This window comes from Anthonomus grandis, chromosome 10, assembly GCF_022605725.1.
Source record: "Anthonomus grandis grandis chromosome 10, icAntGran1.3, whole genome shotgun sequence".
NCBI lineage: Eukaryota > Metazoa > Arthropoda > Insecta > Coleoptera > Curculionidae > Anthonomus > Anthonomus grandis.
In genome coordinates, this window is record NC_065555.1 from 17,178,079 (window position 1) to 17,195,988 (window position 17,910).

A 17,910-nucleotide genomic window follows, 5' to 3' on the forward strand; every position below is an offset into this window, starting at 1 on the left:
GGCGCATATGTTGCAAATTACTACAGTAAAATAAGCGTGAAATACACGATTGAATAAAATCGACCTTCCAACTGCAAGCTGCGTTTAATCGCATTTTGTATGCTTTTAGAAAACCCGATTACAAGACTCGTCTAACTAATCCATTATGTCACTTTTTGAGTTACATGAGGATTTAATAATAATTGCGCCATATCGAGAATGTTTTATGGAAAATGTTCTCTGCAGGTGTTAGAAATGACAACAAGAAAAAAATGAATAAATCAAACAATTTTGTATTTATCTCGATACGGTATTTAATAAATAAAGCGTATTTGATTGGCACAATAAAAATATGTTCCAGATCGCGGATAACGTACCGTTAAATAACAACTTAGCGATTTACTAAGTGGGTATAATATAGTGTGATAATAAAGCTTTAAGTGGGTCAAGAAATAAGTATCAGAATTATTTAGAAAAAAACGATAAAAACCAGTATTTGAATTGCTATTATTCGAATTATTAGACCATTTATAAGTAGTTGACAAATTATTTCATACTTTATATTTTTGTATGTTTTTTCGCTAGAACAGAAGCAATTGAACTGTTTCACTTTTCCTTGGATTTAAATGTGTTTTTATGTTTTTATGTAATTGAATGCTTGAATACAGAAAAATATTGAATTATTTAATTTCTTTGGATTTTTTAAATGTATTTGATGTGTGAAAATAAGATTTTCTTTAGTTTTTAATTTCTCTATGTTTGTACAATTAAGTGCTTGAACTTACAATAAATATTTAAACATTAACAAAAAAAAAGTATTTTAAAATTTAAAATTTTGATTACCGTACTTATACATTCCCGCCTTTTTATTTGCTATTTTTTTTTAAGAAAGTTTAACATGCATTTTTAACACATTAAATATCTGTAATGTCCTGGAGAGGACCTCATAGAATTCGAAACATTGACATAATATAAAGAAGTAGTTGTCTAAGAATTTTTCATATTTGGTCTGAATTCAAATAACATTGATTGTGCAAAATCCTTCTAGAATTAAATCTAAACGAACATTTTTAACAAATTTTTAGTGATTTTTTGACATTTTTACAAGCCGTTGGAGTAATTTCTAATGAATTGAAGTTCCTCGAACAAATATTAATTTCTTCAAGAAAGTTTCGTTAGTTTTTATTTTTTTCCAAATAGTTCAAAGTGCTTCAAACTCCTGGAATAATTTTTCCTTTTTCCAGGCACCTGAGCTGTTTCAAATTTTTCCAGTGTAGCAGTTGTAAATTTTTAACATTTTTCCAGAGAGTTAAAGTGATTTTTAGGTGTTCAAGTTCCTAAAATAAATAATAATTTTTTTCAGTTAGTTTGGTTAATTTTTATTTTTTTCCAGATAATTCAACTGATTTCTCATGTGTTATCTTTTAAATCATTTTTCCTTCTTCTATAGAAAAAATATTGAATTATTTCATTTATGATTGGATTTTATTATGTGTGTGTATAATTTAATGCTTGAAAATAGGATAAATATTATATATTTTTAATTTTTTTTTAGAATTAGATTTTTCTTATGTAATTTGATATTTGAAAATAGGAACCCTATTGAATTATTTTACTTTTCCTTGGATTTATATTTTTTTAATGTATAGATAATTTAATGTTTGACAATAGAGAAAAAACTTCATTTGTTAGCTTTTTCTTGTTGCATTACTTTTGTAATTGGATGACTGGAAGTATGATAAACATTGAAATATTTTAATATACCTTGGATTTGGAGAGTAATTTGATTTCTCAACTAGTGGAAAGAACCTGGTAAATCAAATGACAAAAAAAACTGTTTTTTTTTTAAATGCAACTATTAGTTTATTAGAACCAACAGCCTTACAAGAAATTAAAAAAATGACAAATGATATAAAAAATAAGAATTTGAAAGCTTTAATAAAGAAATTATACTATCAGCATTTGATATAAATGGACCCAAAATAGTCGAATTAATAAATAAAGGGTTGACCAAAGGGATCCACAAGCACTTAAAATGGTTAAAATTATTCCAGTCCTTAAAGACAAACTTAAAGAAAATCCTATCTCTTTAGTTAGTACTTACAGCAATACTTTAGTACTACAGCAAGATACTAGAAAAAAAGTTTGACACCTATTTTTTGACAAAAATCAATATAGCTTCCATTTTAAAAGCAATAGCCTTGGAGTAACTGTTGACTTATTACAAAAGAAGTTTGATATAATATTCGCTTTTTTTAATCAATTCTACAGTCAATAAATTCTAACGAAATAAATATTTTACACATGTAGAAACGGTCTTAAATGTCGCGATCTTGCTTAGTAGCAAATTCATATTTTTTTTATCCCTAAGGATAATCAGCTGCTTGACCGGTGAATTAAAAGATCCAATAGCATTATGTAAATGACCACTGAAATGGAATTAAGTGGTTCTGAGGTAAGATATTTCTTAAAATAGAGAAACTACTGAATTGCTAAATTTTTCCTCACATTTTTCTTGGACCCAGATTTTTCTTATGTGTGCGTGCTGGGGGTAGATAAAACTCAGATAAAACAAAAAGTAAAAACTTAATGTCCAAAAGCCTTAATGTTTAAAATAAGAGAATTAATACTATTAAAAGACTAATATTGCATTATTTCACTTTTTTTTTGGATTTGTAAATTTTTATGTTTATATATTTCAGTACTTGAAAACATAACATAAATTAATTTTTTCTTGGATTCGGATTTTTTTTTATGAAATATAATGCTTAAAAATATAAAGATTTTTAAATTATTTAAATTTTCCTTGGATTTGTATTTTTTTTACGTTTATATACAGTGGTGACCAAATAAAATCATAATAATTGTTTACTACAAGCTGTTTAACGGTACAATTTTGTTTGAGTGAAGACAGGCATCATGCCTAAGTGTAAATACTTATCTAGTGATTTAAAAAGTAAAATAGTTAAACTATACCTACTATAGAAGGGTCATAAACAAATTGAAATAAGTAAAAATTTAAACATTTTAAAAGGCACTGTTTCAAAAATAATTAAAAAATTTGAAGAGAGAGGAAATGTTTCGGTAGCCCACAAGCAAGGAAGACCAAGAAAGTTGTCCAAAAGGGCTATGAAGGTAATGAAAAGAATATCGACGAACGACCCAAAGAAAACTTCTATAGATATTTCTGGAGAAATGAGTGAAATGGGGATGTCTGTGTCTGCTCGCACGGTGAGAAGAAGGCTAAATGAAGTGGTGCTTTTTGGAAGAGTTGCTGTAAAGAAACCACTAATATCAAAGAAAAATAGAAAGGATCGCTTGAAATTTGCACGAGATCATCTTACCTGGTCTCACCAAAATTGGAATACTGTATTGTTTAGTGACGAAAGTAAGTTTGAATTATTTGGGAGTGACGGGAGACGTTATGTCCGGCGACCAAAAGGTACAAGGTACAGCCACAAATACCAAATGCCTACGGTAAAACATGGTGGTGGAAGCGTAATGGTGTGGGGTTGTTTCTCCCGATCAGGTGTTGGCCCCCTGGTTAAAATTGTTGGAATAATGGACCGTTTTCTATACAAAGACATATTGGAGAACAACATGTTGCCTTATGCTGAGGAGGAAATGCCATTGAGATGATTGTTTCAGCAAGACAACGACCCTAAACACAAGTCCCAATTTGTGAAAAACTGGTTAAATGAACAGATCATTGCTTTAATGGATTGGCCTTCACAGTCCCCAGATCTGAACCCCATATAGAATTTATGGGATCATTTGGACAGGGAGATTCGAAACCGAAACCATTCGGTTTCAAACAAGGTTCAACTGTGGGAAATACTGCAAACTGAGTGGGCTGCCATTTCCAGTGAAGACTTGTCGATTCTATGACATGAAGATGTAGAGAAGTAATAATCGGAGGGATATGCCACAAAATATTAGCAGATTTTGATTTAGATGTAATTTATATAAATAACTTTCTTCAGTTTCCAAACTTTTGGCCAAGAAAATATTAATTTTATTTCATTTTCTTTTTATAATACGTTTAATTTCAAATTAATATGTTAAGTTAGGTAATATATATACTTTATCACAATATGAGTAACTTTATTATAGTTCCTGGTTTCTTTAAAAAAAATAGAAATTAAAAAAGTTTCCATACTTTTGGCCACCACTGATTGTTTGAAGATAGGAAAATAAAAAAAATATAAATTATTAATAATAAATATTAAATATTTTAAATTTTTACTCAGATTTGATTTTTTTTATATAATTTGATGCTAGAAAATAAGCAAAACGTGGAATTATTTTACTTTTCCTTGGATTTGGATTTTTTAATGTTTATGTAGTTAAACGATTGAAAATAAGAAAAATATTAAATTGTTACATTTTTCCCCTAAATTAAATATTCTTTGTTAATTAAATGTATGTTTGAAAATGAGATAAATATGAAATATTTTCACATTTTTGTTGAGTTCAGGTTTTTTTATCATTGGATAGTAATTTAGTATTTAAAAATAGGAAAAAATATTGAATTACTTCACTTTTCCTTAGATTTTGATTTCCTGTTTATATAATTGGCTGTTTGAAAATGAGACAAATATTAAATATTTTCACAGTTTTTCTTGGATATGGATTTTTCTTCAGATATTCAATGTTTGAAAATAAGAATATTTTCTTACTTTTATAATTGGATTGTAATTGAATGACTGGAAAAAGGATAAATTTAATATTGTTCAATTAATTTATTACAATAAAATTTAAAAAATTTCCCTTTTTTTCCATTTTTCGATTACCTGAGTCATTTGGAACTTTTAAATGATTAAATTGACTTTTTTTTAAAGAAAAGCCAACATGGAAGTTTACAATAACCACAAGGACAACTTTGTAACAAAAATGATTTTAACAGAGCAATTAATTTAACTTTTTAAACATTTTTATTGGCAATGGTATCGGAAGTTTCACAATTTTATTTTGAAAACAAATCGTAAATGCGCATAATGTGATTTCCCCGTAAAACTTGAGCTTAATGGTAATACGCGTTAACATTGAAGAGGCGATATAAGTGTTTTTGTGGGCAGAATGCTGAAAAATCAAAAATAAAGTTGCTCGTAAAAACAAGATCGCCACGGTTACCGGTGGGATTCTAAAATTAGGAATGTACGTGCTAAAAATACTTAGGTTGACCATTTTGTGGAATTCAATATTTTTTATTAATTATATGCTAGCGATTTTTAAACAAATTAACGAAAAAACTGCCAAGAATAAGAAAATATTTGTTATGGCGATTATATACAGTGGTGTTTAAAAAAATAAGAGTGCCTGGTTTTATTTGAATATTCCTAATAATATTGTGCTACATAGAGAAAAAAACAATAACGATTTCATATTTGTACAACATATGCCATCAGTGATAAAAAAATAAATACACGTTATTCTTTGTCAGTTTAATTATAAATAAATAATTTATTTCTTACACGTTTCATGCTGGACAAAAAAATAAGAGTAGTTTTCAAAAATGGCCATAAAAATTTATAATTACAATGTACCGCGAAACAAACGACAGCATTAGATAAGTGAGTCAGTAATTGGTAGAATCACCTTTTTTCTTGAGAACGGGTGCGCATCTTCGTGGCATCGAATCGATGAACTTTTGGCATGTTTCAACTTGGATGGAATACCAAGCTTCTTGAACTTACTTCCATAAATCTTGCTTATTTGTTGTTTTTTTACAAGCCACTCGGTTTTTCAGCTCCTTCCACAGGTTTTCAATAAGATTAAGGTCAGGCAATTGTGATGGCCATTTCAGAACCGAAACCCTATTTTGTGTAAACCATTGTTTAACAATCCGTGCCGTATGTTTAGGGTCGTTATCTTGTTGATACACCCACCTTAAAGGCACGTTTTTTTTCGGCATATAGTAGCCACGACTCTATCCAAGATATCCAAATAAATTTCTTTTGTCATGGTCTATTTAATCCAAAATATGGGACCTACTCCATTGTAAAAAAAACAGCCCCACAGTTTTATATTTCCACCTCCGTGTTTAACTGTGCCTATTGTGTTTCTAGGATTAATTCTTCATTCTTCATCTTCCATCTGATCTGAATAAGTTAATCTTCATCTCATCACTAAAAAGAATGTTGCACCAATTTCTTTGAAAATTTTCATGAAAATTATTCTTAATAAATGCCAGTCTTTGTTTTATATTCTTTTTGCTTAGAAATTGGTCTTTTCTGGCCACTCGACCATATAACTTTTGGTCTTGCAAACGTCTTCTTATCGTCCTAGTGCTAATACTTAGGCTTAAGTTTCCTTTTATAGAGGTAGATGTGGAAAAAGGTTGGTTCCTGACTTCGCGTACAATAAGCTTATCACTCTTCCGTGTGGTTTTTCTTCGACGGCCTCGATTTTCAGAAACATTTTCCGTTTTATTTTATGTTTTTAAAACTCTGGAGATTTCCCAAGGTGCTCTTTTAAGCACATTGGCAATAAATGCATAGGATTTATTTTAACTCTTCAATTGCAAAATTAGACGCCTTTCTTCGGGGCTACAATGCTTTGGTCGACCCATATTTACCAACGCGATGCAACGATCTTGTTGAAACTGACTTGTATTTATGGAAAATATCACAAACAAATCTTTTACCTGACTAAACAGAGACCAAATAGTTACAATAAAGAAATATTCTTATTTTTTTGTCCACAAGATTTTTAAACAATAATGCTGGAAGAAAATGCGTTGTATTTTATTTGCATATTCCAATATATAGGGAAGCTAATTAAGTATGATTTGAAATTTAATATGCACTCTTATTTTTTTGGCCACAACTGTATGATCTAATATTGCAACCACTAAAATTCAATTAAATTTAGGATTTTATCCAAAGCTTTTGCCAGTTCTGCATTTCATAGCAACAACCTGCGTGACAATATTTCATAAATGACATATTTTTTAGTGCAAAACTCTAGAGCTAATTGATCACCTGTCTTACTAGCTATATGAAAATTGAGAAATGATAAGGGATGAGAGTCAATTTTTGTTCTTTTATTTCTTCAAATAATTTAAGCAGATCAGTGCGATGTTTCTTAATTTAACGCATGTACGGTTATTCGGCAATTTAATATTCAGTGAAAGTATTTTTATTTCTTTTACTTACTTTCATACCGACGTGTGTTGAGAGACAGAGAGAAAAAAGCCAAAATCCAATTAAAAAATTCTAATTAATAACCCAACCATAATGTTATTATACGGGTTTATTGGAACGTATCGTCAAGTAATGATTTTTTTCTTTCTAATTAACATATACTTACTGATAATCATCTTCGTCCTTCTTCTTCGGCTGGTAACTCTTCACCAGTCTCCTGAAAGCAATAAAATGAAATTTAAATGTTATTCAATACATTAAAAAGGCAAATTTGTATTTGGCGCCACGCATTTCTGTTACAAAATCACTTCTTTTATAACGGACGCACGGCTTGCTGCACATATCGTATCACATACAGTAAAATGTCTCGAGTTTCGCTTATTTACAATATGTAAATGGTATGTAAATTCTTTTTTAATACAATTTTAATTCAGAAAACGGGTAAGTTTATGTAATACCCCGTGTACCGTATGTTAATAGTCGCGAAGGTATTAGTGAAATTTAACTTTCCCTTTTTATCAGTTGTTTTTATCACGTGAATTTTCACAAGGTGTCATGCAAAGAGAGAGAGATAATGAGAGAAAATCTATCCAGAAAAAACGACTTATTTTAACTTCTGCAGTTCCCATATGTCAACAATATGGACATCATAACCACTTTTATTTTTTTGAGTTTACCCTCTTGTTTCAAGAGGAAAATATTTTTGTGGTAGTAACGGAGGAATTGAAATGAATTTTATTAAAAGATCCATCTCTTCATCAGTAACTTTAGTTTTTCAAAACAGATTTCCATTTTTAAAGTAGGTTCCATGTTCCACTGTTTATTACTAGACCATCAGCTACTAAACTTCTCTTGACGTCGATACATCTGCAAATCTTGAATAGTCCTTCTTCGGCAGAGAATTGGGACATAAGACAAACCCTTTGAAAGTTGATATTTTCTTGTATGCATTAAATACAGAAAACCAGAAATAATGACGAAATGATAAGGAAGACAAGAGAAACTCCATGAAAGTCGAATTTTCTTTTTGTATGCAGGAGATGAGTTTAAGTATTAGTTTTATGGGATGGTTCATGAATTATTCTGGTGCATGATGGCAATGCTGAGGGGATGGAAACGAATAGTTAGATATATAGGGTTATTCAATAAAAATTGAGATTTAACACCAGATATCTTGAGAACGGTTCAAGATATTGCCGTAGATTTTGGTATTTTATTAATCAGCGTAAAATTCTCTATGCACTGGTGTACACATATCGTGGGCCATGCACAACGGAAAATCCACTAAGTGCGGAAATAGTGAGAAATAAATACTCAGAAAAAATGGAATTTATTTTTGAATGAAAATTAAAAATAGGGCTTTGAATCAACACGCTTTTGATAACCATTTTAAAATTAAAGTTATTTATAAGGTACAAGCAAAGATAAGAGATACTGAACAAAACAATAAATTAAGAACAATGTGTCAAAAAATATAGACTTAATGGATTCTTCCTGCGGCTTGTGGGAACAAGTAGGATTTATGGAGATAATGAGAGAACAAACAATGAACTATCTAAGTCATCGGTAACGCTGTCTTGTATGAAGGGTTCCAAGGTCCTTAAAGAAGTTGGTAGAGATTTATAAGAGCGTGGAATTTTTAGTTATAAGTGGAGGTTTTAAGGAGGAAAATCTACAAAGCTTTGAAAGATATTTTTTTCTGAACATGGAATCTGTGCTGTGCATGGAATCTACCTGCACGAGTGCCCACTTTCTAGAAAGTTATGCTCTATGACGTGAAGATGAGTAACTTCAACATAACTTCAAGAGCTGCTACACGTTTATTCGGGTTTTGGCTTGCATATGTTTCAGACCATAAAGCTTCAGTCACACTTTTAGACAGATTAGAATAATTAAACAACTACTACCACCAATATTAGAACTCTACCTTCTTTCGTTTATTTTCGTCCAACAGAAGCAAAAAGCATCATTTGATGGCACACTATACTAAACGGTTAGATTAAATAGAATTTTCCGGGTGTACTACATTAGGCTGACGGCAGATGATGGTGTATACAGAACAGACTGCAGATCAAATGTCGCGGTTACAAATGACTTTCAATGCTCTTTCTTTGTTTTTTTTTTCTGGCATCATAACAATCTTTTTACTCAACAAATGCATTTTAAAACTTTCATTATACTTCTCTTGTTCTTTTGCAGTCCGGTCTGTTTCACATAACTAGCAAAGATCTTTCTTGCTTTTAAGCTTAGAACATTGAAAGGCAACAGTCTTTCATTGTTCTAAGGGTTTAAAAAGGAAAAATTATAAAATATTTTTAAATATTCTTTTGTACGCATAATACTTTTGTACGTATAAGTTTAATGCTCAAAATATTATTTGTATTCTTTTTTTTTGGACTTTTCGTTATTTTCGTAGGTTAGCGTTCCGTTTAGTTTTGACATTAAAACACTCTCAGTAAATTCATTCAGAATCAATAGTGTGTTTTTCGTGTTGTAATTTTTCGCAAAATGATCTTAAATACGAGGGCGGGTCAATAAGTCCGTGACTTTTTGGATAAAAGACAGGTTTTTATATAAAAAGTTATTTTATTTTTCAACATAGTCTCCTTTGAGTTCTATACACTTAGTCCAACGTTTCTCCAATTTTTTTATCCCTTCAGAAAAATATGATTTGTCGAGGTCATCAAAATAGGCATTTGTTTGAGAGATGATTTCGTTGTTGGAGTCAAATCTCTTTCCGCCGAGCCATTTCTTTAAGTTTGGGAATAGGAAATAGTCACTGGAGGCTAAATCTGGAGAATAGGGCGGATGAGGAAGTAATTCGTAACCTAATTCATGGATTTTTGCCATGGAAACTGCACATGTGTGGACCCTTGCATTGTCCTGGTGGAAAAGAACTTTTTTTTGGCCAAATGTGGTCTTTTTTCTTTCAGTTCCTCATTGAATCTATCCAATAAGTTGGTATAATATTCTCCATTGATTGTTTTCCCCTTTTGAAGATAGTCAATGTGGTTTATACCGCGTGCATCCCAAAAAACAGTCGCCATGACTTTATTGGCTGACAGGTGGGTTCACCTTTGCCTTCTTGGGCGCCGATTCACCCCGAGAAGTCCACTGTTTTGACTGCTGTTTGGTCTCCGGCGTGTTGTGGTGGATCCACGTTTCGTCCACGGTGACGAAACGACGCAAAAATTCATCCATATTGCGGTTGAATAACGCCAAACACTCCTGGGAAATTGTCACACGGTTGCGTTTGTGGTCGATTGTGAGCAAACGCGGCACCCATCTTGCGGAAAGCTTTCTCAAACCCAAATGATCATTCAAAATTGAAACTACTGAACCATGTGAGATGCCTATGGCTTCCACAATCTCTCTCACTTTCAATCTCCGATCGGCTAAAACCATATCGTGAATTTTTTCGATTGTTTTGGATGTAGAGACCTCGACTGGGCGTCCAGAACGTTCGGCATCTTCCGTGCTTGTACGGCCACATCGGAATTCAGTAAACCACTTCTTTACCATGGAAATGGATGGTGCAGAGTCCCCATAATATTTATCAAGCTTAGCCTTGGTTTGAGTGATGGTTTTTTTCCGTAAAAAATAATGCTTAATGAGCACACAAAGTTCACTTTTTTCCATTTTCTTCTCAAAACGAGTGGTAGTCTGCTATCAACACCTGTCAAACACAAACTAAATGACGCAGCTTGTTCAAATTTTGACAGGCGTCAACTGGCAGTTCTCTGTTGACAGGAGCAGAGTTGTCATTTCCATTAAAGGGCGGGAAATTCAAAAAGTCACGGACTTATTGACCCGCCCTCGTAGTTAGGATCGAATTTAGTTTAAGTACACCCTGTACGGTATGTCTTATGCAGTATGCACATAGATTTTTTCATGCAGCCCAACCACTCCGTCTCGTTTCGTTCTCAAGAAATTTCGTTTCATTAAAATTTAGAGATTTAAAACTCGATATCTTGAGAACGGTTAAAGTTAATGCCACAAAGTCTGGTATTTTATTAATCAGCGTAAATTTATTTATTCGTTGGTGCAATTGGACGTTTAAAATATTAAAGAAAAAAATTAATTGTGTCCCATTTTGGATGAGATTGCCCGGTACCTCTGTAATTTTTTTGAGATATAGCGATTTTCGCGACTTTGTATCAGTTTTTTCTAAAACTTATAAGACCACAAGCAGAAATATTCCAACTACTTTTGTTCCTGAAATACAGGGCGAAAATGAAAATGTTCACTTTTGGAGATGGTATTATTTCTCAGGTCCTCTATAAAAGAAAGATAGAAAAAAAATTAAAACTGCCTATAATAGATATTTTTATATAGAAGTCAGTGGCGTATTTAAAAATGTTTTTAGAGCACTATTTTTCAGATTGTGCCCAAACTTGTTATTTATTAAAAGGGATACCCTGTATATGTTAACGTCAAATTTTTGCATTTTCTTTTCTGTATCACAACCTAATGTTTAAGGCCATGAATTATTTCACACATGTTTTTAATTATTACTTTTTTAAAATACCATGTGATTTAAAAAAAATAAATATTTCTGTTTGTGGCTTTAAAAGTTTCAGAAAAAATTGATACAGGGTCTCGAAAATCGCAAAGCTATATCTAAAAAAATGATAGAGCAATCTCATCCAAAATGGGACACAGTGTACAGTACACTCTGTATATTGTTTTAGTCAAATACATTATTTCATGGTGATGACAATGAATCCAAATACTACGTTATTTTCTCAAGAAATTTCATATTATTAAAACTTATATACAAGGTGAGTCAACCAAATTTGAGGTTTAAAAGACCGATATAATAATAATAATAATAATAATAATAATAATAATAAAAATAATAATAATAATAATAATAATAATAATAATAATAATAATAATAATAATAATAATAATAATAATAATAATCATAATAATAATAATAGTGTATATACTGCTCGTTTAAAACACATACGCCTGTTCAGTGCTGGGCTACTCATTTGGTCTAATTACATTGAGTAGAATGGATATTGCGAATTTACAAAGGAAAATGAGAACCATCCTTACTAAGTACAAATACCAGAAGTGCGGTTAAGAGAACCACGCTAGCACGATGTGAGGGAGGAAGAGGATTTATCGATCTAGAAAAGCAATTGGACCAACAAATTAATGAGTTTACCCCACTTAAACTGAAAAATGAAAAAAATGTAATAGACCATCAAACAATAAATAACAAAATACAGAACTGGAAACAGAAAATTGCGCGGAAGACATATTAACGAGCCCATGCAAGAAAATGTTGACAAATGTGCGTCAAACTATTGGCTAATCTCAGGACAAATATTTCCCGAAACAGAGGGTTCACTCTCCGCCATCCAAGATCAAGTTGTTCCAACGCGTAATTATCTAAACTTCTTAGCAAAAGATCCAGCTATTGAATATGACCGATGTAGATATAGATGCCAAACATCTGAGACAATCCAGCACGTAACAGGAGGTTGCCAAATACTTGCGCCCACGGAATATAAAGAGAGACACGATGCGGTAGCAAAAATTATACATCAAGAACTCGCTCTAAAACTGTTGATGTTTCAGAAAGAATTGTAGAAAATGCAAACTTTAGGCTTTATTGGGATCGTACTATTTTAACTGATCAAACTGTAAGTAGTAACAGACCTGACTTAGTTTTAGTGGATAAACCACATAAGATAACATTTCTTAACGAAGTGACTACATTCCCAATACTAACAATTTACTTCAAAAGCACGCAGAAAAAATTTTAAAGTATAGTAAGTATTTCAAAGTTTATACCGCTACCTAGAAGTACGGCTACAGAGGCAATGGCAAATGAATATTGTTAGAACGATACTAATTATAATGTCGATTACGGGAGTGATACCAAAGAACCTGGAAAGAAGCATTGAAAAACTAGGTCTCAAGATATATGCAGAGAACTACCAAAAGTCGTGCTATTAAATACAGCCCGAATTGTAACGCAATTTCTGAGAACCAACACTATTGATCGTCATCACGGGCCCGAAAACTTGGTAAGGGCAATTTTGGCTGAAAATAAAAATAATAATAAAAATAATAAAATAATAATAATAATAATAATAATAATAATAATAATAATAATAATAATAATAATAATAATAATAATAATAAAAAAGTCATTTATTATGCAAAATTCACAAAGTGTTCTTCCATGTTACCTTATTTATTTAACTTATGTTCAAAAATTAAAATAAAACCAAAAATACAAATACACAAAAATAAAACTACAGGGAGCACAGCATCATTTGTTGTAGAATCCGTGATTAAAGGTTTTAAACTGAGACCGATAATCCAATAATCTATGTCCAATAATCAATAAATAATTGGTATTTAGAAAAACAAATGCTCTATATGCGAAACAGCCCTCAAATTTAACCCCCTAACGGGAACGAATGAAAATGGTTTTCTGCCTATGGTTAAGATTATGCAGGGTACTCCTTAGAACCAGACAATCAAATAGGGTCTAGAGCCATTATAAGGTGAACGTGAAATTTTTATTTTAGGATTTTATATGGTACATAAGTAGGAGTGATCAAACTTTTCTCCTCCGTATAAATACAAAGCGCATGCAAGAATTTTGAGTCAGTTGAATTTTTCTCCCAAACTCTGCTTTAAGGAAGTTGTAGTATACTTCACAGTAGTCAAGCTGAGGTAAAATGAGAGATTCAACCAATAAATATGTAATGTGTTGAAGAAGTATGTATTTAAAAAGGTATTGGAATTTTAGTTTAGTATACACAGAGGTAAACTTCTATAAAACATGCAGTTTGAAATTTAAGTAAACATCAAAAATAAGCCCCAAATTTCTAGCTTGTTCATTCACAGATGGAATAATTTTTCCATTTATATAAAGGCAGGAAAAAAGCGAACACTCTTCTTTGCATTGACCAGCAAGCTGAAATAGCTGCCTCAACAACACTCAATCCCAGGCCCGCATCCTCAGACCTAAATGCAAACAGAAGTTGAGTGTCATCAGCATAAAGGTGAATGGAGGTAAAGCGAACGTGGGATGACAGATCTGACTTGTAAATAAAAAAAGAAGTGGACTAAGCATGAAACCTTGTAGAACTCCATGAAGAAGCAATCGACAATTTGATTGCAATCCATCCACTTTCTAATTTTTTTTAATATAATATAATAACCATCTAATTGTTTTTAAAGGAGTAAATTGGTCTGAGAAAAAGAACTGAGTCAGTTCGAGATTAAGCTTAACAATGGTATCCTCAATAGATCCCTGTCTTGATACTGAGTTGAAGTCTATGTAACTCATACAATAATAAAACAGCACTCTATTGAAGTTACAGAAATCTCTATAAATAAAAGATTGAGTTTAGGTTGTTCCAGTATAACATTTAAATTTAAATAAGAGTATACAACATGCCTATGGTGTGTCGTGCCATATAAGTCTATATGGAACCCGATCGAATCAATTCCAAACTAAGAGTTCACTCGACCACACAAATGACTTCAACCAAACTTACTGAGTCCTGAGCCACTCGAGTTGTCTCATTAATTACCTGGAATAGATTATGCGTCTGTAAAATCGAAGTGAAAAATCGCATCGAAGCACTACAAACCGCCAATAAATTCAAATTTATATCACCCATCAAAATAACAATGCCATACATAGGAGACAGTGCTGATATCAATGTATCAATTACACCCAGCTGCTTATAACTGCAGGAAGGAGGCCTATCCACAATACCCAGCAAACAACGGACTGACTTAATTTTAACAGACAACCAATAATGCTGTCAGTGGGATCATTAAAAAAATGCTGCATAAGCACACAACCCTCCACCTCTTGGCAAGCGATCACTACGAAACAGATTACCAGGGATAACAATCACATGATCAGGGTAATGGTCTCAGTTAAAAGAAACAAGCTATTTACTAGTTCTTTTACATCACTAAAAGAGAGAATTAGAGATCTTATGTTAACATGTAAAATTTAAAAATATAATAAATTATATCTAATGACTGATGTTTCATTATTCTGTTTTGAAGTGTTTAATGGTTTACATTTTATGTGCCTTGAGTTGGAAATACCAAAAAATTAAAAGATAATATAAGGAGGTGAACATTATTAGTGTCAATTCGAGAAGGAGGATCTGGGGCTATTTCATTATTTATAGAATCTGGCAGAAACACATTTTCTTCAAAGCTTAAACTAATCTTTTCTTGAAATCTATCTATGATGCTATCCTTTACACGAAAGTCGGCTTTGGTTATGTCAATGAATATCATCAAATTCTTATTACTAGTAATACGTCTATCATTCTATCTATCAGGACATTCACAAAATTGGTCGTATAAAAATCTATACAGGGTGAGTCAGGAGTACACGTGAAAATAACTGTTTTTATGCGATTCTCATTTGTTTTCAAAATATAGCGTAATTACAAGCAAACAAAATTTTCTATATTAAGATAGTTTTAATTATAGTGCTGTTTTAACAAATGTTCAAAAATACCGCCATTAACTGCTTAACATATTCTACTTCGTCTGCGAATGGCCCTTGCTGTGATCTACTAAGATCACCTGATCTAACATTTGATTATTTCTCTTAAGTCTACTTGGAAATGGTTTACATCATCATCATCATGGAAATTAAATATTTGTATAAAATCATCACCTTCAAAGAATATTTAGCTATACAATAGATGCATTCACTACATTATTTCATTATTTTACGTAACAAAATTGCGAGTGCAAATGCAAGAAGTTGAATGAAGGATAGTTAAGAAACAACGCGTCTTTTGTGCGGGACGTAAATTATGTCAATAGACTCGAGGTAGAAATAATTGGTACAATATAAAACAATGATTAAATAAATATTTAATGCAGCCAATCAACAAAGAATATATAAGTATGTAGCGGCTTTACTCATTGGCCATGAATTTAAACGCTCCTTATCACGACCTACTGCAAAATTAATTACGGCCATCAATGCTTTATTTATCATTATGGCAATTAAAAAATTAAATCGCGAAGAGATAAACGCGGATGTTTATATATATAAATCTGGTTCATTACAGCTGATCGACGTTTCTATGTCTTGGTCAGATTAGGAGGGCAATAGCAAGAAAATGAGATTTATTTTAATTAAATGCTTTTGCTGCTTTAGGGCATCCGTAACCGTTGGAAATTGGAGAGAAACCGTTGATTTGTTTTATGGAAATCATTTTAAACAAGTATTTATATTGCAGACTGAAGATCATTTACACCGTCGATCACCTGGGGTGCTTTTACCCTAAAAGTCTTTTTAAATAATTTTTTCGAAATTATTGCTTTAACTGGTTTAAACCCTTAGTAACATTGCTAGAGATTACTTTTCTGAATGCATATACATTGCTTGCATAAATCGTCCAATATTTCTGAAAGTATTGCTTGAACTGGTTCGAACCCTGAACAAAATTGGTAGAGAATATTTATGCTCTTTATTTTATAAGGGTATTCCCAGTATTTTTCTTAAATTTCAGTATTTGAAACTTGAACAAGGGTAGCGCCAGAATAGTTAAAAAAATCCAAATTCCTTAGCCACAAAATTTCTCACATGTTTTTCCTCGATAATATTATTCAATTAAATCTATTTCAGGATCGGAACAAACATTGCCGAGATAAACATGCCGTCTTGAAAACCAGCTCGTAGGCGTCCGTTCAAAAAAACAGAAAATGAGAAAACGTCGATTTAACTGCCATTACCTACGTTAACGATAATAAAGACCAGATAAGATAATATTCATGTCGGTCCTCGAAAGTTTAAATTTATGTCCCACGAGAGTTAAAACTCATTATGCTACGACTTACCTTAATTTGTATGCATATTCTGATTCTATCGTCGCCCTGTCCTTCACAAAATGTCCGTATTTTTCTAGAAACTCGATTCCTTTTAGCGTGTGTATGGACAAGTTATCGTATTGATCCTGAAATCGAAAGGAAACTATTAAAAAAGGAGGAAAGATATGAAATAAAATCAGTCAATAAAAAATAGGGATTTTCGTTTAAAAAAAAACGTTTAACTACGTCAATCAAATGTTTAATTTTCCTTTATTTCGGGGGAGGGACAGCTGTCAAATATATGACGTCATTAATAAAAAATGGTGTTCTTTCCAAACGTTTAAATACGGAAATTAACTTTTTATTATTTTTGTACTGACAGCTGTCAAAAATATGACGTCAACAAAAAATTGGGGCAGAGACAAACTGACAAAATTAAGACGAGCAACGAGACGCGCAACTAAGCTCAAAAATTGATGTCAAATATATTTTTCACTTTATCTCAGCCATTTTCCTATACAGACATCCTTTTTTAGCATTACGGAAGGCGTCTTGTATTTTGGATTGAGTCGTTCGTGTAGTATTGTGTTTTTTTGTGAATTTTTAGAGTGAAACTGTTATAAGAGACTTTTGTTTGCAAATAGTGAAACATTTTGTGCGTAATAAGAAAAAATAAAAAGTAACCCAGTAAGTCTCAAAATTAATGGGAAACTTGTATTTTTATTATGCTATTTTCAGGCATTGTTGTTGCAAATATGAATTAATTTATATTTATTTATAAAACATTATTATTAATGAATATACAGCCAGATAGTGAGTTGGTTGATCGTGAGTTGTTGGTGGTTTATATTGAGCAACCGTTTTAATAACATAATGAATAGGATGAATTTATGTTAATTTTTTCATCCATTTTTTGTTCTCGAGAATTTTCAGATGTTGTAATTTTGGTATTATA

At 31.6% G+C, this 17,910-nt stretch overlaps 1 protein-coding gene across 9 annotated transcripts in view; it reads right to left on the minus strand.

Moving 5' to 3' along the window:
* LOC126741443 (formin-binding protein 1-like) overlaps window positions 1-17,910 on the minus strand; it is a 125,965-nt gene that overhangs the window by 47,964 nt on the left and 60,091 nt on the right. For all 9 annotated transcript variants that reach the window (XM_050447850.1, XM_050447855.1, XM_050447853.1 and 6 more), the window contains exons 2-3: window positions 16,986-17,101; window positions 7,291-7,341 (exon numbers count right to left, since the gene is read on the minus strand). In XM_050447850.1, coding sequence (XP_050303807.1) covers window positions 7,291-7,341; window positions 16,986-17,101 — 167 coding nt within the window. The remainder of the gene's footprint in view (window positions 1-7,290; window positions 7,342-16,985; window positions 17,102-17,910) is intronic.